Source organism: Sinocyclocheilus anshuiensis, unplaced genomic scaffold (genome assembly GCF_001515605.1).
Source record: "Sinocyclocheilus anshuiensis isolate Anshui unplaced genomic scaffold, SAMN03320099.WGS_v1.1 scaffold234, whole genome shotgun sequence".
Taxonomy (NCBI): domain Eukaryota; kingdom Metazoa; phylum Chordata; class Actinopteri; order Cypriniformes; family Cyprinidae; genus Sinocyclocheilus; species Sinocyclocheilus anshuiensis.
Genome location: NW_015544165.1, coordinates 1,759,439 through 1,785,193, shown reverse-complemented (window position 1 = coordinate 1,785,193; position 25,755 = coordinate 1,759,439). Strand labels below are relative to the sequence as shown.

The following is a 25,755-nucleotide window of genomic DNA, read 5'->3' as shown; positions in this document are numbered from 1 at the left end:
AGTATGGACTTTGGTTTGATGATGACACAGTTGTAAAGAGTAAACTTTTCAGACATGGAACATTAGACATTTACTAAAATGCACTAGACTTCTTAAATATGTTTTTACAGTGTAAACATGCTGTACCATGCTCCTGAGGAGACAGCACCCTTAAACACATTTCTGCTAAGATCTATCTATCTAATATATATATATATATATATATATATATATATATATATAGACAAAAATAAAAAATGTAGTCCAAAATCTACGAGCCCAAAATCTAGTTTTATATATATATATATATATATATTCCCCCATTACGATATAAAGTCTTTCAAATATTTTGATATATTTATCTTTTTATCATTTATCATTCATCATTCATTAGGGTCTGCAAATGTGCACTGTTGATCAAGTTGTATTGGTCTTAAATCCGCCTCTTCCTCCTCCCACAGTCCAGCCCCTCCAGTAGATGGAGTTTGAGAGCGTCTGAATAATTCATTTGAGGAGCATCTGTGAGCACGCTGACTCGAAGAGTTAATAATTTCCTTGTTAGCAGGTGAATAATCATTTAAAAAGAATTTATCCACCTCACTGAAGCAAAACAGGAGTAGTTCGTTGACTCAGTGATTTCAGCTAGAGCAACCGCGATGCGTCTGGAGGTGGAAAGCGTCCGTTCGCTTTAACGCGAGACAAGTTTCCACGTAGGCTATTATCTTCTCGGATACTCAAATGTTTTACAACTTATAACAGAACACGCCAAGACATGGTTTCACAGTATGGAAACAGAAGACGTGACGGTTAGAGAGCAACTATTCCACAACCGAGTCCGAGAAACCATTGTGAGTTTCCCTCTCGTTGCTTTTCTTGTTTACAAGGTATTATAATGAAGTACCGTTTGCAGTGTTACAGTTTTGAATGCGCCCTAGTGTTTGTCCTGAAAATGTCAACACCTAATAACTATAACTGAACTTCAGACCGGAAGAACCTTAGAGCGAGACTTTGGAGTTAACCTTTACTCCTTCACAATGTATCTCACTCAGCATTTTAGAACAATACATTTGGTGCTTTTTTTTTTAAACCGATAATCTGGTAGATTATGTAATTCACTAGCTACAAAAACTGGCCTAAAACTATATATTAAATGACAATGTAATACATCAGCTCAAAATTCTAGTCATAATCTGCTTGAAGCAGTCGTAGGCATTGTAGACTTCATTTCTTTTTCTATGCAAACAAAAGTTCTACTTTCAGATATTTTAAGTGCATACACTCTTATACACTATTCTGTTCTGTTTTTGTCTGTGATGCAAAGCTGTAATCCTCCCAGAAAATGTGATATGCCCAGATGGGTCACACCAGATAATGTAAATCAGACCTATTGTCCTGCCGCGGGCCATGGGCACCACAGAGCTCATGCTGTCATGGTGATTGATCCCTGTTGCAGATGCTTATCTGGGATTTATAATTTAAATCAGTGGTTTTCAACTGGTGGGTCATGACCTAAAAGCACATCGCTGGACTGTAATCACAGACTACAGGGAAAAAAAGTGTTAAATGTAAAATTGCTAATAAAAAATGCAAACAACCATGTTTTTTTTTTTTTTTTGTAGGTAGGGTAACAAAATGTCAATTCAGCTTTTAAAAAGGGTGGAGAAAATGCTTCGCATATCTTTTGTTTTTGACGCACAAAGATCCGTACAATACAATTTACGTACAGTCAGACTGGCTCATTCAGTAAAATGACATAACAGAATATTAGGCTTGATGATTCTTCACTGTGTTATGCTAAATAACACCTATGCTGTTATTTATATCTAAGTTGTCATTGTTCATATTCATTCATTTTCCATGCTGTATAGTTCATTGTAATACTAATTAATTTTGTAATACTAATTAATTAATAATGCATTTTTTTTTTTTATTACTTTTGTATGAAAAACAGTTTGTCTTGTGTTGGGTTGCTATTTGATGCCCAATGTAAGACCTGCATTTTGAAGAGAAACTGTTTGAGAACCACTGATTTAAATAAATGTCTGTGTATTTTGATCCAGACTTGATATATACTCGTACTACATATAGCTACTTTTGAAAGTTTCTTATGCTCACCAAACCTCTATTTATGTGATAAAAAATACAGCAAATTAAACAACATTGTAAAATATTATTACAATTTAAAATAGCTGTTTATATTTTAAAATAACTGTAATGGTTTGAAATGTAATTTATTGCATTTTTTTTTATTTCAGGATATTTGAACTAACATCAAACAGTTGATAGAATTGTTACCATGAGTTGTTACCACCTAAATTAAATACATTTTGTTCAGAGCTATTGAATGTCCACTTGTAAACCAGTTTATGTCACAGGTTTGTACTTGGTTGACCTTCAGGAGGGACAGTCTGTTAGAGGGAGTAGTGTAATTGGTGCGGTTCCCACTCTGTAGATGTGCAAGGAATTCAGTGTGTATTAAGGTGCATATCTGAACGTGTTACTTGGCCTTCAACAAAAGAGGGTTTTGTACTCACGCCTGCAGGTGTTTACTAAGAAGTGATCTTCTTAATGAATGGACACATTATTGTTTGTTCCTCATGAAAACCAACTTGAATTTTTTTTATTTAGTATTTCCCAAAGTTCTATCCTAATCCTATCTAGTAATGGGTTTAGTACCTCTGATCAAATCACGTTATTAGTATTTTTGTCATGCGTCTGTTCTTTCGCTAATCTATCCCAGGGCACCACAAGTGTTGTTTTCTCATTGTGTCAATTCACAGTCATGCTATAGCTGACTGTTTTGCTAAATAGGCTGTTTCACTTAGGGCTGCACGATTAATCGAATGCGATTGTCATGCGCATTTTAGTGCCCTCTGGCCTTTGGATGGAGATTTACTGCTGATCACAGAACCGTGCTTCACTGAAAGATACGCATGACAATCGCAGCTTCTGTCGAATCGCGATTTCGATTTATCGTGCAGCCCTAACTTGAATAAATAACTTTGTTTATTTATATATATGAATGTCAGCAAGTACACTATATAGATGGCCTGGTTGCCTGTTCATACTAAAATTACACTCGTATTATTCGGTCAGTCACAATAACATTGACCCATATTGATGAATAGGTTTGAAAACATGCCCACCATTGCCCAAATAAGATTAGTGAAATAGAAGATTTAGTTTCTTATCTTCTGTTTATTGACCTACAGGGACCGGTAAATATTGTCTTTGTCCACCCTTTTGATTGTTTGAAAGGATTTAAAGGGATACTGTGCAAACAATGACATTTCTGTCGTCACAAAGTGTCGTTCCACACCTGTATGACGTTTCTTTCTTATGTGGAATTTCAGTGGAACACAAAAGAAGATACTTTCAATGAGAGTCTGTTGAGTCCAGTGTTGTTTTGGACCCCACTGACTTTCATTGTATAGATGAGGTATTTTTCAAAATTTCAAAATAATATAACATGTATTCTCATGTTATATCCAACAGTTTTGTTCCGCAATCTTCTTTTTCAGTTTTGACATGCAATATTTTAGCTTGACTGTTTTAACTTGTTGGTTGAGCATATTCTGTTTTAGTCGAATGAAAACAAACTATTCAAACGCTGAGCAAACAAATCTGTGTGAACACCTTTCAAAGGTTTAGTGATACTATCTCACAGATCAATTGTTTTCACTGCTGTTTGCACTTTGAAGACAAAATCCCAGTTTCCTGTCCCGTCCCCTCCCTTATCCCTCTTCCTCTTGCTGTCATTCTTCCTCTCTTTTATTGGACATATGGTGCTTCAGAATTGTTTTTTTTCCCCTTCAGTTCACTCAATATATCCCATACATCAGACCTATAAGGTGTGTTCAATCGTCATGTCTTTTGTTTAATTTCTCAGAAGTATTGTTTCCACATGCAGATCTTCTATCTGAAATCAGGATAAAGGTTAATCATGGAATTAGAAAGTTATTATTGTCATGTGGACAGATGCCACTGCAGCTCTCTCAGGATGAGAAGAGTCAAGCATTACCCTTCCTCCATGTTAAAGTAGTGCCAAAAGAGATATTGAAGAATAGCAGTCTGAGGCCAGCATGGTACAGGAAATGTGTTCATCTGATTTTTGGAGATTGTGGCTTTGTAGGTTTATTTTAAAGTTAAATGAGTCATCGACAAGAATTCAGGGTAAACAAAGTTGTTTTTTTTTCACAACTCTTTTGGACATGCTTCATTAATTCATAAACATTACATTTTTCTACTGTTTTTCTCTTGCATCACTACTGTGTTTGTTCTCTTCTGGTCAAATATTGAGATGTTGCAGCACTACAATTGTTTTTGGCTCTTATGATTTAAGGAATTTGCTTATTTTTAATAATTTTAATTCTAGGGTGCTTTATTGACAACAAGCAATACATTTGGGCAGTGTCAGTAGTAATAATACTTTATAGTAGTAGTAATAATAATAATAATTATTATTATAATATATAAACATTGATATATTATTAGTATTACTTTATTATTAAAATTATTAGTGCTATATTATTATTATATTAATTGCTTTATTATTAACATTTTTATTGATAAAATGAAAATGTATTATTATTATGCAAGTAATTATAGCATAACAATAATGTATACATGTTTAGCAGTATTAACATTTTAAATATGACTAACTGTTAAGTTTTTGTGATAAATCTCTAAGTGAACTGTAAATGTCTAATTTGCCTGTAAATCTTTACTGTGTATAATCTATTACCTAATCCTAGTTGTAACTCTTCATTTGCATTTGAGCTGTTAATCTTCATCCTCCATCTGGTGCTGATACCTTCATTCTCAAGTCTGTACTGTGGATATTTTATTCATTTGTAATTCAGATTCCTAAGAAAAGGGACAGCTGGCTAGAAGGGACATTCCTCTGTTTTTATTTTTAATATTCCGGGACACTAAATGAATTTCTTCCTATTATCTTTTATCAATATGAAATTTATTTCTATAATATCTTTGACTGGTCCCGTCCTATCCCATCACCAGTCTGTGTGTTATCATTAAGAACCAAATGTCCTTGATTAGGAGCTCTTATGTCCCAGAACTGTAAAGACAATCTGGACCGCGTACAGCAGCATGTGTCAGTGATAAGGGGGTTGTGTTGGAGTGTGTTTCATGACCTCTGCTCCGTTACAGGTTCTCTGTCTAACGTGTCCTTGATAACTTAAATTGGCAACACATTTAAACAGCGTGTTTGAACAGCATGTCTTGTCGCTGCCTGTTGATGATTGTGTTGCTCATATTAACTGCGTGACTCATACTGCAGATGTCTGTGAAAATGTATGTCATCTCTGATATTCTGCAAAGTGACATTTACACCCAATCTTCCAAGAAAGATTGTGATTATTCCTTTGTGGAACATGAAATGAAAAGTTTTGAAGATTGTTCACACTGCTCTCACATGTAATGAAATTGACTGGAGACCAAGTGTAGGAACATCTTAATGTTCCTAAAAGGACTCTGAAAGCTAAAAAAGGACAGTCAGGACTGCTGAGAGGATTATTGGTGCCCCCCTTCCCAACCTCCAAGAACTTTACACCTCCAGAGTGAGGAAAATGGCTGGTAAAATCATTCTGGACCCTTCACACCCAGCACACTTCCTCTTTGAACTGTTGCCTTCTGGTCGGCGCTACAGAGCACTGAGCACCAAAACAGCCAGACACAAGATCAGCTTTTTCCCCCAGGCCATATTCCACCTGAACAACACATAACACATTTCAGGACTGCACAAATAACTTTGACTGTACATTAAAACTTTTCATCTGTAAATAGCACATATTCACATTCACAATTCTGTTGATATTTTCTTTTTCTCTATATTTTAATACCATATTATTTTTTTATTTATTGTCTATTCACTTTATTATTAGTGTTTTTTTATTTGACTGTATTACCTTAAATTATATGTATGTCTGTACTTTCTGTACTGGAAGCTCCTGACACCAAGATGAATTCCTTGTGTGTGTGTAAACACACTTGGCAATAAAGCTGATTCTGAAAATAGATCTGTACATTGTATTTTATATTTGTATATTAAAATCTTTTTCTTCTCTTCAGACTTTTTGAATGACAAGCTGCAGTGTATTACGTACGTCATGTTGTCTGTAAATAATGTACATTTTTGAATGTTTTCAAATTGCACTGATGTTCTTCTGTTTTCTTCATTTTAGATTTGCGTGCTGCTTTTCATTTGCCTCTACATCTTGTCGCACTTCATTCTCACTCACTTCAAGAAGAATGCTGAGTTTGTCACTGGTAAGTTTAACGTGACCCCCGGAACCTCTGCAGTTGTTTGGCTTCATGCAGTCTAGTCCTTCAAAGCACACCTGTGATTTAGCTGCTCTAAGAGCTGAATAACATTTGTTGGTGAGCACAACCTGACACGGTCATGCTCCTGCACTTTCCAAAAATGTTTTGTTTGGTACCCAGTCATGCTCGGATAATGAAGTATTCGGTGTTATTTGTTAAATAGTAGAAATCATCTTCAGAATAGAAGAGTCAAAGCTTCTGATTGGTGTCAACAGCAGTTATGTAACATTGAGGGAGGGCAGCAGTGGGGGTGAGGAATGTTCCCGTGAGATAAACATAGGCCCCCTGCCCGAGCACTGCCTGAGGTTTCATAAGAGAACATTACCTTGTGTTTTGGTATACACCCCAAGAATTGAACTCTCTGCTCTTTCCCGGTTCTGCTATACCTACTTGCAGTGGAAAATCTGAGGGATGTTTTTTCTAGTGTCTGACTTGTGCAAAACACATCAGGCTTGTTTAGACTGTTGAAGGATTGTTAGGAACCATCCACAGAGAATGCATTCTTGTGTTCCAAAACAGCTAGATAAAGCAGAACAGAATGTAGGTCTTGAAATATTTGTTAATAATAAAACAGCAAGATGCAGTGAAACAGCCTTGAATGTTTTTATTATAACAATTCTTATATCATTTTTCATTTATTTATCTTTTTTATTTTATTTTTTATAATTATATAGGTCAGTGGAGAGCTGATAGGAAAGCTCTGGGAAACCTGGGTCTCCATGAGCACAGCTGCTCCTGTGTCATCGCAACATTTAAATACCTCAATCTAGCACATGCTTACATGATCAAATATTAAAAAATAATGCAGACGGATGTAAGAACGTCCTTTTACACACACACTTAAAGAACATTGTGTACTCAACTGCCAGCCAAACCATTATCATGCATATTCTAATATAGGAACATAAACAGAATCACTTTACAAGACATTAGTCTAAATGTGCACCGGTTGTGGAGGGCTGAAGCAGTTTCTTCAGTTGCATATTGGTTGTTTTGAAGAATATGTGCAGAGAACCTGTTTTGCGTAAGGTTTTCGAGCACTCCCAGGAAATGTCACACATATCTACCCTGCAGCTCTGTCACACTGGGCATGTTTTGCTCTTCTCACATGTGAATGTTTGAGGTTTATTTTTCATTCTCTCTGCCTCATGTTCTTAATCCATCCCTGTTAGTAAGCACAATTCCTCTTGAAACGGATATTATTTTCCTGCATGTGCAATAATGAAAAATCTAACTATGAAGGCTTCCCCAGGCTTCTTACAAATATTTGTATTTAAAATAAGGGTTTAAAAGTGTTATGTTTACTTCACTGAATAGCTTTATGATGAATCTGGCTCATTGTGGGAGCCTGTCATTTTGTTCAATTTAGTTTCAAGGCTGAACTGTGTCTGCAGTGGGATGGTGTTGTGGTGACAAACTCATTTCCTTTTTTGCCCACAGATGACATTGAGGATGCCACTGTCAACAAAATTGCGTAAGTTATTTTTTTTAAATTTTTTTATTTCTTAATGTAGGTAAGTAAACTCAAATTCAGTTTGGATCCTTTCTAGCATTTAACATCCCATTTTCATCATCCAATAAATTCCAAATGCATAAAATCAGCTCCCACCCTACTTAAGTAGTTGAATATCTTGTTTCACTCAGAAATATGTCACGTTAAGGCAGTAAAATAGCACATGTCACAGCCATTCACACTGACTTTAAGGAAACTAGGCTGCTGAGGACACCCTACTGGTTGCTATTTTGCTTTTTATTTGCCCTGAATAAGTGTAAGTGGACAGTTTGCCCTTTGGTCTCCAGCGTGGCGTTTAAAAACCGCCTCCTTTCACAGTTGACACTATGTCAAAGTAAAAGGCTGCAAAACACATCTTCACCCTTCTTTGACTGTTTTTCTCACTCTGCAGGTTGTTGCTGTGTACATTCACACTCTCAGTGGCCGTATGTGCAGTGCTGCTTCTGCCCATCTCCATTCTGTCCAATGAAGTTCTGCTCACATTCCCACACAGTTACTACATGCAGTGGCTCAATGGCTCGCTCATCCGTGGTAAATTCATGCACACATGAATAACTAATAAGTTTGCTTTGCACATGTGGATTATGTGACTATAACATCAATAGAGTTACCAATCGAATTCATTTACAACTTCTCAAATAGTATTTTGTTGCCCAATCTGAACAGAGACGTTAATATTTTTTTCCCACGAGGTCTTTCCCACAATGTCTAATGGCTCTGTGTTGTGTTATCTTGGGTTGGGCATGGCAGCAAGTCTGCCATGAGTATAAAATGTTCTGGCTGTAAATCTAAGGCTACTGTTTGTAAAAATCCAGATTTTTATTTGCACTTTTGATATTAAGTTTGTAGGCATATGGTGAAATGCCTTTTCCAGTGTTTTGCAGTGCACGTGCAACACCAGACCTCATAAGCTTTGAGGATTGTACGTGATCACAATAGAATTAGCCAAGAAATCTCAGACCAACTGAGAATAATAAACAGAACAAAAGCTTAATGGCACTTTAGATGAAGAGCTAGTAAGAGTTGAAGTTAGTATGGCACATGGTTGCCCCCTAGTGGTGTGTAAGTTTGATGTATTCTTTGTATTCCAATTGTTTACCTCTAGTTCTTGTGAACACAATATGAAGCATAACTTTAAATATTGTTCATATATACTAAATTATTATTTTTTTTAAATTTCTGCTTTGACACAATCAGTATTATATAAAGCGCTATACAAATAAAGGTGACTTAACTTTATATTTTTAAAATGTAATTTATTTCAGTGATGGCAGAGCTGAATTTCAGCAGTCATTACTCCAGTCTTCAGTGTCACATGATCCTTCAGAAATTATTCTAATATGCTAATTTGGAGCTTAAGAAACATTCCTTGTTATTATCAATGTTGAATACAGTTTTTTAACTGAATTGAATAAAGTTTTAACTATGTAAAAGTCTTTACTGTCACTTTTGATCAATTAGATGCATCCTTGCTGAATAAAAGTAAAAAAAAAAAATAAAAAAAAACTTTACTGACCTCAACTTTTGAACAGTAGTGTTAACCACAAATGTACATTGGTGTGTTATCATGCAGGTTGTGGGTTTTTGCTTTTTTTATTATAAGACTACAACATTTGTCATTTACTTACTCATTCTCTATATGTCTCTGTTTCAGGCTTGTGGAACCTAGTCTTCTTATTTTCAAATCTTTCGTTGGTCTTCCTCATGCCATTTGCCTATTTCTTTACTGAATCAGAAGGATTTGCTGGGTCGAAAAAGGTAAAAATGTCATTTGTGTAATGGTGAACGCAAATCCAGAGCACTTGAACTCCGTTCTGTATCTGATGTCCATTTGTTATGTGTGTTTTCTCCTCTGAAAGGGCATTATGGCGAGGGTCTATGAGACTGCCGTGATGCTGCTGCTCCTCAGTCTGCTGGTGCTGGGCATTGTGTGGGTGGCATCAGCCCTCCTCCATCTCAACACCGCACGTGAGAGTCTTTATGGTGAGGCTGTGTAACATTAGAGACTTTGCACTGCACTTGTTCAGTCTCTTTGATTGCCTTCAGTTGAATAGAGCACAGTTTATAATGCTAGCTAGACTCCAAAATTTCCTCTTAATTGTATAAACGCAAGATAAAGAAATAGTCTTATTAACAGTCTTCTGTTTTTCTTGTGCTTTTCAGACCTGTGGGAATATTACCTGCCCCATCTTTATTCTGGAATCTCACTTTTTGGAGTTCTGCTGCTTTTGTGTAAGTGTGTTTAAATGTATATACTATTTATATGTTGTTGGTGGGTTATAGTTTTTTTGTTTTAAATCATTTGATGTTAACGTTTAGTTTGGTATTTTATTGCCTTTGACGTCCTGTAATTATATATTTCTTGCATCTCATTTCTTTCTCTTTTTTTTGTTATAGTGTGCACACCCTTTGGGCTTTCACGTATGTTTAGCATCACTGGGAGCTTATTGGTCAAACCTCGGGTAAGTAGACATAATACCTGTTAAAATTACATTTTGATTTAGATGTATTTGCACAGGCGGTATGAAAATGAATGTTTATGAAAGACGTCACTTACACTCACGAAGGCTGCATTTATTTGATTAAAAATAGGTATAAAAACACTAATTATTACAACAATTAAAACTAAATAACTAAACTAACTAAAAATAGCTATTTTTTATTTTAATATTTTAAAATGTAATTTATTTCTGTGATGGCAAAGCTGAATTTTTGGCAGCCATTACTCCAGTCTTCAGTGTCACATGATCTTTCAGAAATCATTCTAATATGCTGATTTGATGTGCAAGAAATATTTCTTATCATTATCAGCGTTGAAAATGATTCAGGGTTGTGCTGCTGAATATTTTTATGTAAACCATGATATATATTTTTCCTTGATGAATAGAAAGTTAAACAGCATTTATTTTAAATGTTAACATTATACATGTCTTTACTTTCTTTACTGTCACTTTTAATGTATTCTTGCTGAATAGAAGTATTAATATCTTTGAGATGAAAAAAATCTTACTGAGCGCCAAATGTTTGAAGGTTGTTTTTTTTTTTTTTTAAGTTGTTGGAGAACCTAGAAGAGACCATGAACTGCACAGTGTTTGAAGAGGCCTCTCTGTCCAGGAAGTTGAAAAGTGAGTATCATGATGTGAGAAAGGCATACTGGCTGCTAAGGAAGTGACCCCACCTTATAAAGATTTCTTTCTCTTTTCTCTCATTTTCTTTTTAATGTCCAAAGAAGCTTTATTGGCATGTCAAACAAGGATTTACATTTCCAAAACTCTTATACACTCCTTCTCTTTCAGGTAACACCTGTTGGATTAGTGCAAACACAGAGTCCATCAACAACGAATTTTTGAGTGTGCAGTCCAAACGCATTGCTTTAGGTACAAACATGCCTCTCAGAGTGTCGAATACATCAGTTAACAATCATGAATTGCTCTTCATCCTTGCTGCTTCCATTATAGAGTTGCGGAAAAGAGCGTCTCCATGGCAACGCAACCTGGGATACCCAGTGGCCATGCTGCTGCTTTTAGCTTTAACTGTAAGAGTAAACCTTATGGAATACAGAATACTTATTCTGGCTACAATTATACCGTTGTGCTAAAACCACATTTATGGTCTTTCTCAGGCGGTGTCTGTGCTGATGGTGTGTTTCCATGTGCTCGAACTGCTCTTCGATGAGTCTGCTATGCCTAGAGGAATGGAGGTGAGATGCATGAAAATGACCCAATTATATTTGTCTTTTCAGGATTCATAGATGGACCTGTAAATGTAATTCACAGAAAAAGATTTCAGGGCATTTTCATAATTCAATTTACTCACCCTCATATAGTACTAAAAACATCCAAAAGCATCATAAAAGTAGTCCATGCAGTATTGCAGTAGTAATTTATCATCATAATTTCACATTGGTTGGTTTTCTCTGTTGCAGGACCCTCACTTGGGCCTTGCCTCATTCTCCATGTTCGGTTCTCTGGGAGCTGCAGTGCAGGTGGTCATCATCTTGTATCTCATGGTCTCCTCGGTTGTCGGTTTCTACAGCTCTCCACTCTTCACCGGTTTGCTGCCACGTGCACAGGACACAACCCTCACACAGGTACAGAGATCTCTCATACTCATCATAAAACAGCTGTGGGAATTGGATATTATACATTCACATGTGGTGGCTCTTTATAGTCAAATTAAATTGTCGTTTTTGTCTCTCCACAGATTATAGGGAACTGTGTTTCTCTTTTAATACTCAGTTCAGCCTTGCCTGTTTTCTCCCGCACATTGGGTAAGTATTTTAAAATTACTGTAAAATGTTATTTAATAGCGACATGGTTTTAAAGTCTTTTGTAGGCCAAGATTTCTGCACTGATTTAAGGGAAAAATCTGCTGAATTATTTAATTGTTTTATTTAAACTGTGTTAAATGTATCTTAGAGCACTATACTCGGTTACACTTTATTTTAAGGTGTCCTTGTTACAGTGCAATTATACGTACTGAGTAATATTAATTAACTACATGTACTTACTATGTGGTTAGGGTTAGGATTAGGATTTGGGTTTGGCTTATGGTTACTTGCATGTAATTATGCATAATTAATTGTTATTATAATAGTAAGTACATGTAACATGTGTAACAAGGACACCTTAAAATAAAGTGTTACCCTATACTCTTATTGGTGGTTTAAAGTCATAATCAAATTAACAAAAACATTTAATAAATGGATACTTAAGGTCCACCTGTCAAACTTTATGAATGGCAAGAGTTCCATTTGTAATGCTGTTTTGTCTGTCCACTAGAGGGCACTAAATAGCAATATTTCAGCAATATGTTTCTATTATGTAATACAATTAGAAAAATATTAAACTTTATAAGGTTATGTTCCTCTTTCTAATTGCATGCAGGAATCACAAGGTTTGATCTGCTTGGAGACTTTGGACGGTATAACTGGCTTGGCAGTTTCCACATTGTTTTCCTGTACAACATGCTTTTTGCTGGACTCACGTCCGCCTGCCTCATCAACACAGTCACATGGGCCTTGCAAAGAGAACTCATCCGTGCCTTTGGTTAGTTGCTTTTTATTTATTTATTTGAGATGGAAGCATTCCATGAATAGCATTTCTCATGCTGATTTATTTATTTTTACCAATTATAATTTTGCCTAGTTTAAATATATTTTTTATTTATATTTTATTTTATTTATATCACGTGTGTGTGTGTGTCTATATGTATGTAAAAATGTATATGTGTGTATTTTTTATGTTTAAACATAAATATATTTAAAAATAACTTTCTTTTAATACAATACATATAATATTTAAGACCTGTGGATATACTTTTAAAGCCCTTTATTTTAGACATTACACCACAAATGCTGTCTTTAACTTGTACTGAACTCACAACATTCCTTTTGTAACACTTAATGCTAACGTTTATCTCAAGGAAAATGTGTCAGGAGAAAGATTTGTGCATGTACACATTGTATCTTGAAAGGACAAGGGGTGTGCTACGCTGCCATTTGCCAGTGTTTGTAGTTAGTCTTTGGGTGAGGTGTTCCCCGCACAGGCCATGTTTCTCTATGGGTAGGTCTCTTTCCTCAGATAGAAAAAGCACAATTCTCTCAGGAAAGTGAGAGGGGACAGAAGGGGAGAAGGGTTCCTTGGGGACCTCAGGGCGTCAAACTCCTTCTGGAAGACACACGCCCATCGCCCTCCACCTAATACAAACAAGACTGCTGAACGTGAACACACACACTCGCTCACATAGAACATCTTCAGATAGCATCTCTTTTTCTTTATTCTCCCAACTGGCTTTTGTTCTTTGATTGATTGGTTTGCTTTCAACCCAAACATCGCCTGCCAAAATGACCTTTTCTGGTGGTTAGATCAAGGTTACCGCTCTGTTGTTTACTGTCCTTTTTCCTTTCTCCAGGTCTCCACAGACTGCCTCGATCAACCATCCCTCTCAAACTACTCCTAGCCAATGGACTCTCAAAGATTAATTGAAGAGCGATCAGTGCTTAGAGGAATGGAGGTGAGATGCATGACAATAGCGCATTTATATTTGTCATTAGATGGACCTATAAAAGTAATTAATGGAAAAAGATTCAAGGACATTTTTGTAATTTAATTTACTCCGCCTTGTGTGCTACTAAAGCCTTATAATAGTAGTCCATAGAGTATTGCAGTGATAATTTATTATCATAATCTCACAATGGTTGTTTTTTTCTGTTGCAGGACCCTCACTTGGGCCTTGCCTCATTCTCCATGTTCGGTTCTCTGGGAGCTGCAGTGCAGGTGGTCATCATCTTGTATCTCATGGTCTCCTCGGTTGTCGGTTTCTACAGCTCTCCACTCTTCACCGGTTTGCTGCCACGTGCACAGGACACAACCCTCACACAGGTACAGAGATCTCTCATACTCATCATAAAACAGCTGTGGGAATTGGATATTATACATTCACATGTGGTGGCTCTTTATAGTCAAATTAAATTGTCGTTTTTGTCTCTCCACAGATTATAGGGAACTGTGTTTCTCTTTTAATACTCAGTTCAGCCTTGCCTGTTTTCTCCCGCACATTGGGTAAGTATTTTAAAATTACTGTAAAATGTTATTTAATAGCGACATGGTTTTAAAGTCTTTTGTAGGCCAAGATTTCTGCACTGATTTAAGGGAAAAATCTGCTGAATTATTTAATTGTTTTATTTAAACTGTGTTAAATGTATCTTAGAGCACTATACTCGGTTACACTTTATTTTAAGGTGTCCTTGTTACAGTGCAATTATACGTACTGAGTAATATTAATTAACTACATGTACTTACTATGTGGTTAGGGTTAGGATTAGGATTTGGGTTTGGCTTATGGTTACTTGCATGTAATTATGCATAATTAATTGTTATTATAATAGTAAGTACATGTAACATGTGTAACAAGGACACCTTAAAATAAAGTGTTACCCTATACTCTTATTGGTGGTTTAAAGTCATAATCAAATTAACAAAAACATTTAATAAATGGATACTTAAGGTCCACCTGTCAAACTTTATGAATGGCAAGAGTTCCATTTGTAATGCTGTTTTGTCTGTCCACTAGAGGGCACTAAATAGCAATATTTCAGCAATATGTTTCTATTATGTAATACAATTAGAAAAATATTAAACTTTATAAGGTTATGTTCCTCTTTCTAATTGCATGCAGGAATCACAAGGTTTGATCTGCTTGGAGACTTTGGACGGTATAACTGGCTTGGCAGTTTCCACATTGTTTTCCTGTACAACATGCTTTTTGCTGGACTCACATCCGCCTGCCTCATCAACACAGTCACATGGGCCTTGCAAAGAGAACTCATCCGTGCCTTTGGTTAGTTGCTTTTTATTTATTTATTTGAGATGGAAGCATTCCATGAATAGCATTTCTCATGCTGATTTATTTATTTTTACCAATTATAATTTTGCCTAGTTTAAATATATTTTTTATTTATATTTTATTTTATTTATATCACGTGTGTGTGTGTGTCTATATGTATGTAAAAATGTATATGTGTGTATTTTTTATGTTTAAACATAAATATATTTAAAAATAACTTTCTTTTAATACAATACATATAATATTTAAGACCTGTGGATATACTTTTAAAGCCCTTTATTTTAGACATTACACCACAAATGCTGTCTTTAACTTGTACTGAACTCAGAACATTCCTTTTGTAACACTTAATGCTAACGTTTATCTCAAGGAAAACGTGTCAGGAGAAAGATTTGTGCATGTACACATTGTATCTTGAAAGGACAAGGGGTGTGCTACGCTGCCATTTGCCAGTGTTTGTAGTTAGTCTTTGGGTGAGGTGTTCCCCGCACAGGCCATGTTTCTCTATGGGTAGGTCTCTTTCCTCAGATAGAAAAAGCACAATTCTCTCAGGAAAGTGAGTGGGGACAGAAGGGGAGAAGGGTTCCTTGGGGACCTCAGGGCGTCAAACTCCTTCTGGAAGACACGCCCATCGCCCTCCACCTAATACAAACAAGACTGCTGAACGTGAACACACACACTCGCTCACCTAGAACATCTTCAGATAGCATCATTTAATTGTTTTATTTAAACTGTGTTAAATGTATCTTAGAGCACTATACTCGGTTACACTTTATTTTAAGGTGTCCTTGTTACAGTGCAATTATACGTACTGAGTAATATTAATTAACTACATGTACTTACTATGTGGTTAGGGTTAGGATTAGGATTTGGGTTTGGCTTATGGTTACTTGCATGTAATTATGCATAATTAATTGTTATTATAATAGTAAGTACATGTAACATGTGTAACAAGGACACCTTAAAATAAAGTGTTACCCTATACTCTTATTGGTGGTTTAAAGTCATAATCAAATTAACAAAAACATTTAATAAATGGATACTTAAGGTCCACCTGTCAAACTTTATGAATGGCAAGAGTTCCATTTGTAATGCTGTTTTGTCTGTCCACTAGAGGGCACTAAATAGCAATATTTCAGCAATATGTTTCTATTATGTAATACAATTAGAAAAATATTAAACTTTATAAGGTTATGTTCCTCTTTCTAATTGCATGCAGGAATCACAAGGTTTGATCTGCTTGGAGACTTTGGACGGTATAACTGGCTTGGCAGTTTCCACATTGTTTTCCTGTACAACATGCTTTTTGCTGGACTCACATCCGCCTGCCTCATCAACACAGTCACATGGGCCTTGCAAAGAGAACTCATCCGTGCCTTTGGTTAGTTGCTTTTTATTTATTTATTTGAGATGGAAGCATTCCATGAATAGCATTTCTCATGCTGATTTATTTATTTTTACCAATTATAATTTTGCCTAGTTTAAATATATTTTTTATTTATATTTTATTTTATTTATATCACGTGTGTGTGTGTGTCTATATGTATGTAAAAATGTATATGTGTGTATTTTTTATGTTTAAACATAAATATATTTAAAAATAACTTTCTTTTAATACAATACATATAATATTTAAGACCTGTGGATATACTTTTAAAGCCCTTTATTTTAGACATTACACCACAAATGCTGTCTTTAACTTGTACTGAACTCACAACATTCCTTTTGTAACACTTAATGCTAACGTTTATCTCAAGGAAAATGTGTCAGGAGAAAGATTTGTGCATGTACACATTGTATCTTGAAAGGACAAGGGGTGTGCTACGCTGCCATTTGCCAGTGTTTGTAGTTAGTCTTTGGGTGAGGTGTTCCCCGCACAGGCCATGTTTCTCTATGGGTAGGTCTCTTTCCTCAGATAGAAAAAGCACAATTGTCTCAGGAAAGTGAGAGGGGACAGAAGGGGAGAAGGGTTCCTTGGGGACCTCAGGGCGTCAAACTCCTTCTGGAAGACACACGCCCATCGCCCTCCACCTAATACAAACAAGACTGCTGAACGTGAACACACACACTCGCTCACATAGAACATCTTCAGATAGCATCTCTTTTTCTTTATTCTCCCAACTGGCTTTTGTTCTTTGATTGATTGGTTTGCTTTCAACCCAAACATCGCCTGCCAAAATGACCTTTTCTGGTGGTTAGATCAAGGTTACCGCTCTGTTGTTTACTGTCCTTTTTCCTTTCTCCAGGTCTCCACAGACTGCCTCGATCAACCATCCCTCTCAAACTACTCCTAGCCAATGGACTCTCAAAGATTCATTGAAGACCGGTCAGCTTTTTGAGATATAATTGGCTATTGAAGCCCTTTACCTTCTGGAGAAGGTTCTGGCTCCCAGTCTGTGGATTTCTCCAATTGGACCAGTGCTATTTTTGGTCCATTTTAGGTGAATAGGCACCAAAGCTGTTTACAAACGTTGCCTGGACAATATTTATCGACCGATGGGACCTCCTAAGTGGGATTCTGCAACTGCAGGTTTATGCATTGTTTACTTCAGTAATATTCAATCATATTACTGCATTTAATAAAGGGATGTCAAATCACTGGACGCCTTGAACATACGGCATATGAGAAATGAACAATGGTTACAGAGGACTTTGACATGCATCCAGACAGGAGAGCTATTTCAGAGGATGACATCACAGCCATGACCGCGTTTCCTTTTCCTGGTGGTGGAATGAGAGTGTTGAGTTCTGTCCTGGTGGGCCCCCCATGCATCCCCTTCACTATTTTTAGTGTCATCCAATGAATTAAATTACTGTGGGTCCTTACACCACACAGGCATTGGAAGTCCAGTCTGATGGGGTTTGTCTGCTTCTAAATGAAGTGAAGAACCTGAGAAAAGGGATGAAAGTGGAACATCTTGGAGATGATGTTTGTTGTGAGGAAACAAATGGGGTTCTAGCTTGTAAAATACACTTTTTGTAGAGATTAGGTTTTAAAATGTATGTTTAAAAATGATGGCTGACGGCGATTTCAAGTTTTATGCCAAGACAACTGTGAATGTTTAGGGATTTTGTTCCCTTTTTTGTTATATTTAATATGTGATTTTTTTAAAGTACAATATTGTATTATGAAACGCTGACACAATTATGCAAATCTAACTTGACTTCCTTTCAAAAACTTGTGCTGATGACCAAAAGAAGGGGTTTGGCCCAATTAAGAACACCTAGTTCGGGCAATATGGTCAAAGTTTGGCTAGTTCATATGTTTTGGTTTGAACTGTGTAGAGGGACAATCAACGCACATGACCATTTCCTGTTTCACAGACACTACGTTGCTGGGATTTCATAAATGTGGACTTTTCGATTCAATAATCACTCGTTTTATATGGAGCAGTATTGTGGTGTACACATGTTTATTATTTTGTATGATTCTGTTATTTATGAATTTGTTTCTGTATCAGCATATTTTTTTAAACGTCCTTCAAGCAGTGGTCAGTAGAGGACAGTATGCCACAAATCCATCATTACACATTTCTCACCCATATTTTAATAACATTATACTTGTATAAAACAGATTTTCTTTTTCTTTGAGTATCATTTACAGTAATGTAGCTATTCAAAGGTAAACGTAAATCATTGTTTAAAGAAAACTGTCATAATTTACTTGCTATCATGTTGTTTCAAACCAGTATGACTTTCTTTTGTGGAACACAATGTAAGATATTTTGTGAATGTTTGGGAACGTTTTGAAGAATGTTGAAGACCGTTTGGGGTCTAAAACAACAATAGACCCCACTGACAACACTGAGATATTTTTCAAAATATTATCTTGTGTGTTAATACAGGTTTGTAACATTGTGAGGATAAGTAAATGATGACTTAATTTTTGGATGAACTATCCCTTTAAGTATTTTTCTATTGTCACAAAATGCATTTTTACAGCTCAGAAAAACTGGATTCATGATGACAGACTGTCCTGCATTACTGGATCATATATGGATGTCTATTTTACTTCTTTAGTAGAGGGAACAAAGAAAATACAGTGAGCATTACTCATTTAAAAAAAAAAGAAATTGTTGACATTTTAATTGTTTGCTTGGAAAAATCCAGCTGCATCCTTTAATGCAAGTTAGCAACTGTGACAAACCATTTGTCCTCATTCCCTTCGAAATGCAGAGAAAAGAAAAATACATGTGTTTACACCGGTTTTTCCAACCAATGTGTCATTTGTGAGTCATTTTGAACCCATTTTTGGTTCTGGGTCTGCTAAAGACCTTTCCATAGAGGTCAGCATACATTTCTTGCCATCTGGAGCACCTGACCACTGCTTTAATGGTGCCGTGGTGGTTATGTTTAGCTTTGGTGTTAGTGTGCTTGTCTGTCCATGCATCTACCCCCAGCTGTCCCTCCGTCCATAGCTGGCCGGCTTTAATCGGGGTCTTTATTTTGCCCCGGGTCTGTCAGCAGGCCCGTAGAGACGCCGCGGCTGACCCATCCTGTGCTTTCCCCTAACGGATGCCCATGGCAGATAAAAGCCCTATCATCATCAGGAGAGTGCAAGCCACTTGCTTTCACCCCCCACCTCTATATTGTCCATCCGTTTTCCTCGTTGAGTGTTCATTTCCTTTTCTTTTTTTTCTTTTCTCTTAAGCAGAAAAATAAATCCCGGCCTCTGATTATGATTTGTCTGTCTTGATTATTGTTTTCTCTCCGTTTCTTGTGCGCTTTGTTGGATGTCCTCGAGATTTTTTATCGTTGAATTTCCTCTGCTAAAACAACTTTACCAAGAAGTTTTTACCGAAACTGCCATTTTTAGGCAGTGAGTTTAAGCAGAAGTTATGACAAGCAAAAGTTAAAATAACATTTAAGATTTATTATATATTTAACATACAATTAATATTTAGCGTTTATTAAACCACTTTGCAATAGGCCTAATCAAACAAATATTACATATTTATGTTTAGCAATTTAATCTGGCAAATTTTTCATTGTCTGTAACCGGAGTATGAGAACATTGAATATACAGTGGGTACGGAAAGTATTCAGACCCCCTTAAAGAGGAAAAAAAATTAACTTAAATGATTTTAGCAAATGGCTGCAATATAACAAAGAGTGAAAAATTTAAGGGGGTCTGAATACTTTCCGTACCCACTGTATGTGATTCCACATGTAATTTTAAATCTGTAAATTAAACAAAATAATTTTTTTAAGAAATATATGTAACAAAATATTATGAAGGAAATGTATATAAAATGTAAACCTAACAAACCGATGTGCTTACAATGATGGCATAGGACTTGTCCTCTCAATTTCAGTTGACCTCAGAAACATTTAGTTCAACAAAATTGGGTGGACGCATGTCACTCTTGTTGATCAGCAGTGGGCTTTTGGCTGGTCCAAATCAATCATATCAGACAAGGGGAAGAAAGGCAGTCTTTCACAGGTTGAGATAGCCTATCGTTATTGTCAAAACACAAGAATGAAGAGGAAAATAGGCAGATTAGCTTTCCTGACGGTTGTTTGAAGTGTGTGCCAAAGTGCATTAGAAGATATTATTTCTTCTGGAAAATTGAAAACTCGCGGCCGGAAAAGACTTGCTAATCAACTGATAATGAGCGGCGCTGCCCGCCTGCAACGCCACATCCACACCCACCCTGCACTCTCATGACACACTCCCTTCACACTCTCATGACACACTCCCTTCACACACTCAGCAGCCTTTCTCACACAGAGGTGTTTTGCCAGAGAACCACAAGCAAAAAAAAAAAAAGTTTTTTGTTTTTATATATAGATATATAAAAATAGATATAAAATAGGCCTAGGGCATGGTTACAACATGCAGATATTATATCTAGTAGTTAGTATGTTTAATTCCTGAAGAGGATCCAGCAAGGGTCCAGTGATGTCCTTCAGGTGGGCCTGAACGAGGTGTACACCAAACGACTTAATCTCTTTGACAAATAAAATATAATAAAGGTTTGGTTGCAGTACTGCAGCTGTAACAGGACAAAGCATGTTTGATATGTGCTATTCATATTGTTGACCACTAAGTAGACAACACCATGTCGGCAAGCAAAATACAGTTGAGAGAAAGCCTTGGTGTTTCGCAAATCTTCGTTTAGATGTCATTAATACTAAATATTGGGGTTACATTTTGACACTGCTTTGATACTTTTGATATTTACTACTTTATCTATTTTAAGCCACCGCACATGAACTGAAGTTTGTATCCAAACAAAACGCAGCAAAGGTGTTTCGTTGCTGAATTAAGCAGTGTTTTGATGAATCATTTGAGTGAATGATTCAATGATCCACTCATAAAGACAGATGCTGAATTCAGAACCACACAGTGCTACTATAGCATAACATTTTTGGCATAAGACACAAGTCATTTGAATCAATCTGTGTTTTGACCGTATTGTTTGAGTGAACGATTCAATGACTCACTATTTCTAGGCATTATAAACACACGTTTTTTACAGTACAGAGCCCTGAAAGTGACATTCACATTTTTTTCCAATAAATACTTAGGCCGAAAGAATGAGTGTTTTGTGTAATATATGAATTATTCTTAAAAAAGCAAGACATGAAGTTGTCCTGTTTTATCTTGTGTTTTCCTGGTCGAGTTAGTTATTCACTGCTGTAAAAACATGTTTCTAAATCTGGTCAGCATGATAGCAGGTACAGTATATTGTCTGCAATAATATTCTCTTCTCTTGAACTGTAACTTATTTGTTTCGGTTCAGGAAGCTCCACCCTGATCTGCTATTGTTTTGTCACGGTTGTTGTATTATGACAATTATTATATAGGCAAATTTCAGTCTCTTAGAAAAGCACAGAGCATGCATATATAGAAGGCACATGACATGACGACTAAACCAGGCCATAATGCGGCATGGTGTATCTATGTACACCTATGACAGATGATCCTGTTTATCCATGATCCCCTGTCACATTGCTCTGGACTGCGATAAGCATGTTATTTAAGGTAAGGGACAGCCTATGAAGCCGTATGTTGGCGCTGAAGCCAGAAATCATGTGGTTTTAGCATAGCACAGTCCGACACACCGCCCTGCCTCTTCCTGCACTGATAACAGGGTGAGGGACGACTGAATTGACCGATGGTGGTGGGTCATAATCGGTGTCAGCTCCTTGACTCTTCTCGGCAACCCTAACAGCTTTTGTCTCAGGAAACGTATGCAGAATAGTGTCTAGTCAGCATTTTCCTACTAAATCTAAGTGGCTCGGCCTTATTTATAGGCCCGTCTTACATAAACATGCTCTGTAACATCTGACATGATTGATTGAACACCATCAGCCCCAATGATCAGCTGACTATTCGAGGCAATTTTAGAATCGAGGGCTTTGCGAATGATGCAGCAACTAATTTTGCTGATGCCAAGTAAGGTAGCATGAGCTCAATGGCACTTTACTATTATAAGGCCAGGTGTAGTCACGATTCATCTGTAACGGGAAAATGAGGGCCAGAGTAACTCTGGCAGGAAAGATCTCATTTTCTGTGCTGTGGCTGCTCAGGAAACTCAGCAGCCATTCACTGTTCTATATACTCCCATCCTGAAGTGGGGGAGTGGGGTCGCTAAAGAGGCTAGAGGGTGGGGGGATGCAGAAATACTAATAACAATTATTTTGAAACAGTTGTGTTTATTTTTATTGTCATCTCCCTTTAATGTTTAATGGCAGCTATTTTCTCTTATTTCCCCTCGGCGGAATGTCAGTATCACTGATTGTGCTCTTGAAAGCCTTTGTACTTGTGATTAAGGTTTTCCCCACATTTGCTATTTGTGGTGGCTGGGACATGTGATTGAACCACAGATCTGTACATCTGATTTTCAGAGGTACATAAAATATGACCTATTGCATGATCAGGATGGATCTTTGATTTATTCTAACATGTTGCATAAACTAGTTGAACACAAAATAATATCATACTTTATAGCTGCTTTTTTTCTGTTAGTCTGAGACTACAATGAAAAACATTAATTTAAAAATATAATTTAAACCTGAAAATAAAGTTTTTGAAAAGTTTAAAACAAAGATATACAGTATTATGAAGGAAAAGTAATATAAGCGATTAAGTTTACATTTATTAAATGTTGCATAACTATTACTCGAACACAACTGAATATATCTTACTTTATGTTTTTGTCTCAGTCTGAGACTGCAATGAAAACTGGTCATTTAAAAATGTAATTTAAAAGTTTAAAACAAACACATATTACAAGAGGAAATTGATATAAAAGTGTATGTTCAAATTTATTAAACATGTTGCATAAGTACTTCACCACAAATGAGCATATTTTATAGCCGTTTTTGTCTATTAGTCTGAGAAAATTGGTGATTTAATGGAATTTAGACGTTTAAAACAGATACATATCGAAGGAAAATTAGTATAAAATATTAAGGTCAGCTTTATCGAACATGTTGCACTAAACTACTAAACAAATAATATCTTGCTTTATAGCTGTTTTGTGCATTATTATGAAAACATCTCTGATTCACTAATTTAAACCTGAAAAATACAATTTTATGAACGTTTTTGGAAAAATTTGAAACTTGAAAATTACTGAAAGTATTGTTTAAAAGTTGGTAGATTTCCTAAGAGCCTTAACCTTTGCATGCTTTATCTGTGTGTGTGAATTAATTGTCTGAGATGCCAAAGGTCTGGATGCATAACGTAGGTCAACGGAAATCATTTTGATATTTTGCTGCTCTTTATTTTTCTTCCTCTTGCTCACATTGCCATATTGACTTCAGATATTTGTATAGTCTTCTAATTTTGAACTATTGTTCTGAGGTGGTTTATAATTACGAAGCTGATAAAACATGGGTGTTAACAGCCCAGAGGTCTTCTCGGCACAAGGCGCATGTGTCAGCCAGTGTCTTCTGCTTCAGGAGAAAAACAAAGAGAGAGAAATGAATGAGTCACAGAAATGACTCTGTTATCTCTCAGCAGGAAGCTGTCAGTGAAGCTTAGATTCATGTGAATGACCCTCACCTGCATCTAAATACACAACAAGCTGATTGAGTGAATGGGTAGTTTTAAGCAGAGAGGAGACTGGGGCTAGTTGTCACAAGTCTATGTGATTTAAAGGGGTCATATGATGCGATTTGGGGAACAGGGTCACATCACAGGAGAGTGAACTGCCTGTCAGAAATCATAGCACGTCAGCTGTCTTAACCGTGGCTTGTGTACTGCAAACACATACCAGCTTCATCACTGTGTCTGTCACGCGACTCTGTTCCCCTTTCGGGCTCTGTCTACATTTATTTTGAAAGATGAAGCTCGCGATTATGGTAAGGGTCGTTACATTTCCGACGAGGGCTTGTGGTGTTCGGCCAATCACAATGCACTGGGTCAGCTGGCCAATCAGAGCAGACTGCGCTTGTCTGGAAGGAGGGACTTTGTAGAAAACGAAGCGTTTGAGAGAGGCGGGGCATAGAGGACCTACAATAATGTACAATATTTGAAAAATAATGTGTTTTTTGAACATTAAAGCATGTCAACATATTCTGTTACACCAAATACACAAAATAATGATCTTTAAAAAAGCATCATATGACCCCTTTAAAGGACTAGCTTTTGTTTCCATACATTTTTTTTCCTTAGCATTGGTGTTGAAAAACTCTCTTAGAATAATTAGAATATTTTTAATTCATTTAAATAATTAATTAGAATAATTAATGCAAGTGTCAACTATATAATGGAGGTTGATTTTAACAAAACGCTTAAACTGTGTTCTCACGACAACAGCATTTTTCTTAAATGTGAGGTCCAGGCAAGTTGTCATGTTTGTATGTTTTTTTTGCTGTAAAAATTTTTTTTTTTTTTAATAATAATTGGAGTACATTTAACTTCACAATTTCATTTTGCATTCTTTGTAATTACTTGTGAGATTTACTAACAATTTCTGAGTGAAAATTGTTTCTATACCAAATTTGTTTAATAGCAAATACCATTAGGGCATGTTGTCACAAAAGGCCTTTTTAATAGCCATTAACAGTGGAAATGGCCAACGAAGTTTTTGTATCCAAAACAGTAAACTGTATAGAAATGTATTTTTAATCATAAACCGATCCTGAGAAATATTGATTTATATAGCTTAAGTCTCTCCGACTTTCTCCGTTGTAGCAGCATGTAGATATGCTGTTAAATACAGCGCACAGGAAAGTAGCCCGCACTCGTTACAATACATTGTAATGACTTCACAACTGCATGACTGCAAACGCACGCTACTGTCCCGGAGCGCGCGCAGGAAGGGAGGGCGATCTTTGTCCGGTCACAAATATTTAATGGTCCGAGCGCAACGGTTAAAAGCGGGAGCAAACACATGTTGAAGCAGAATCAGGGCACTCAGACAGTAAAGGAATGAAAGTATGTTTGAGCGCGACTATCAGGCAGGACCAGCAGAGACGCGCGCTGTGAACCTTATTGCAGAAAACCCAGTTTCGCGCGGAGCTGTCCAAGGTGGAGTAGGATGATGGTTATGAAGCACCTGTTGCTATGTCAGTATCTACAAACGAGAACGAGAATGCGATCAATCCATCTCTGCACG

General features: G+C 36.4%; 3 protein-coding genes across 4 annotated transcripts in view; all 3 read left to right on the top strand.

The window, feature by feature from the left end:
• Window positions 1–464: 464 nt before the first annotated feature.
• LOC107695807 (limb region 1 homolog-like protein) lies at window positions 465–18,882 on the top strand. Of its 2 annotated transcripts, XM_016495861.1 has the most exons (17): window positions 466–827; window positions 6,183–6,267; window positions 7,762–7,795; window positions 8,226–8,365; window positions 9,489–9,592; window positions 9,694–9,817; window positions 9,998–10,066; window positions 10,232–10,296; window positions 10,887–10,959; window positions 11,131–11,211; window positions 11,293–11,369; window positions 11,457–11,534; window positions 11,760–11,924; window positions 12,038–12,104; window positions 12,721–12,882; window positions 13,748–13,833; window positions 17,513–18,882. In XM_016495861.1, the coding sequence occupies exons 1-16, from the start codon at window positions 765–767 to the stop codon at window positions 13,819–13,821; spliced, it is 1,461 nt and encodes a 486-aa protein (XP_016351347.1). In that variant the 5' UTR covers window positions 466–764; the 3' UTR covers window positions 13,822–13,833; window positions 17,513–18,882. The 2 variants fall into 2 exon arrangements, with proteins under 2 accessions (XP_016351348.1, XP_016351347.1); XM_016495862.1 differs by lacking the exon at window positions 13,748–13,833 and having other exon boundaries at window positions 465–827; window positions 17,428–18,882.
• On the top strand, window positions 13,843–15,199 carry LOC107695808 (limb region 1 homolog-like protein). Its single transcript, XM_016495864.1, has 4 exons — window positions 13,843–13,849; window positions 14,053–14,217; window positions 14,331–14,397; window positions 15,014–15,199. The coding sequence occupies exons 1-4, from the start codon at window positions 13,844–13,846 to the stop codon at window positions 15,178–15,180; spliced, it is 405 nt and encodes a 134-aa protein (XP_016351350.1). The 5' UTR covers window position 13,843; the 3' UTR covers window positions 15,181–15,199.
• Window positions 18,883–25,542: 6,660 nt separating the features above from the next.
• LOC107695806 (desert hedgehog protein A-like) overlaps window positions 25,543–25,755 on the top strand; it is a 5,538-nt gene continuing 5,325 nt past the window's right edge. Inside the window, exon 1 of the mRNA XM_016495860.1 lies at window positions 25,543–25,755. This exon is cut by the window's right edge and continues 649 nt beyond it. The gene's annotated coding sequence lies outside the window, so the exon portion shown is untranslated.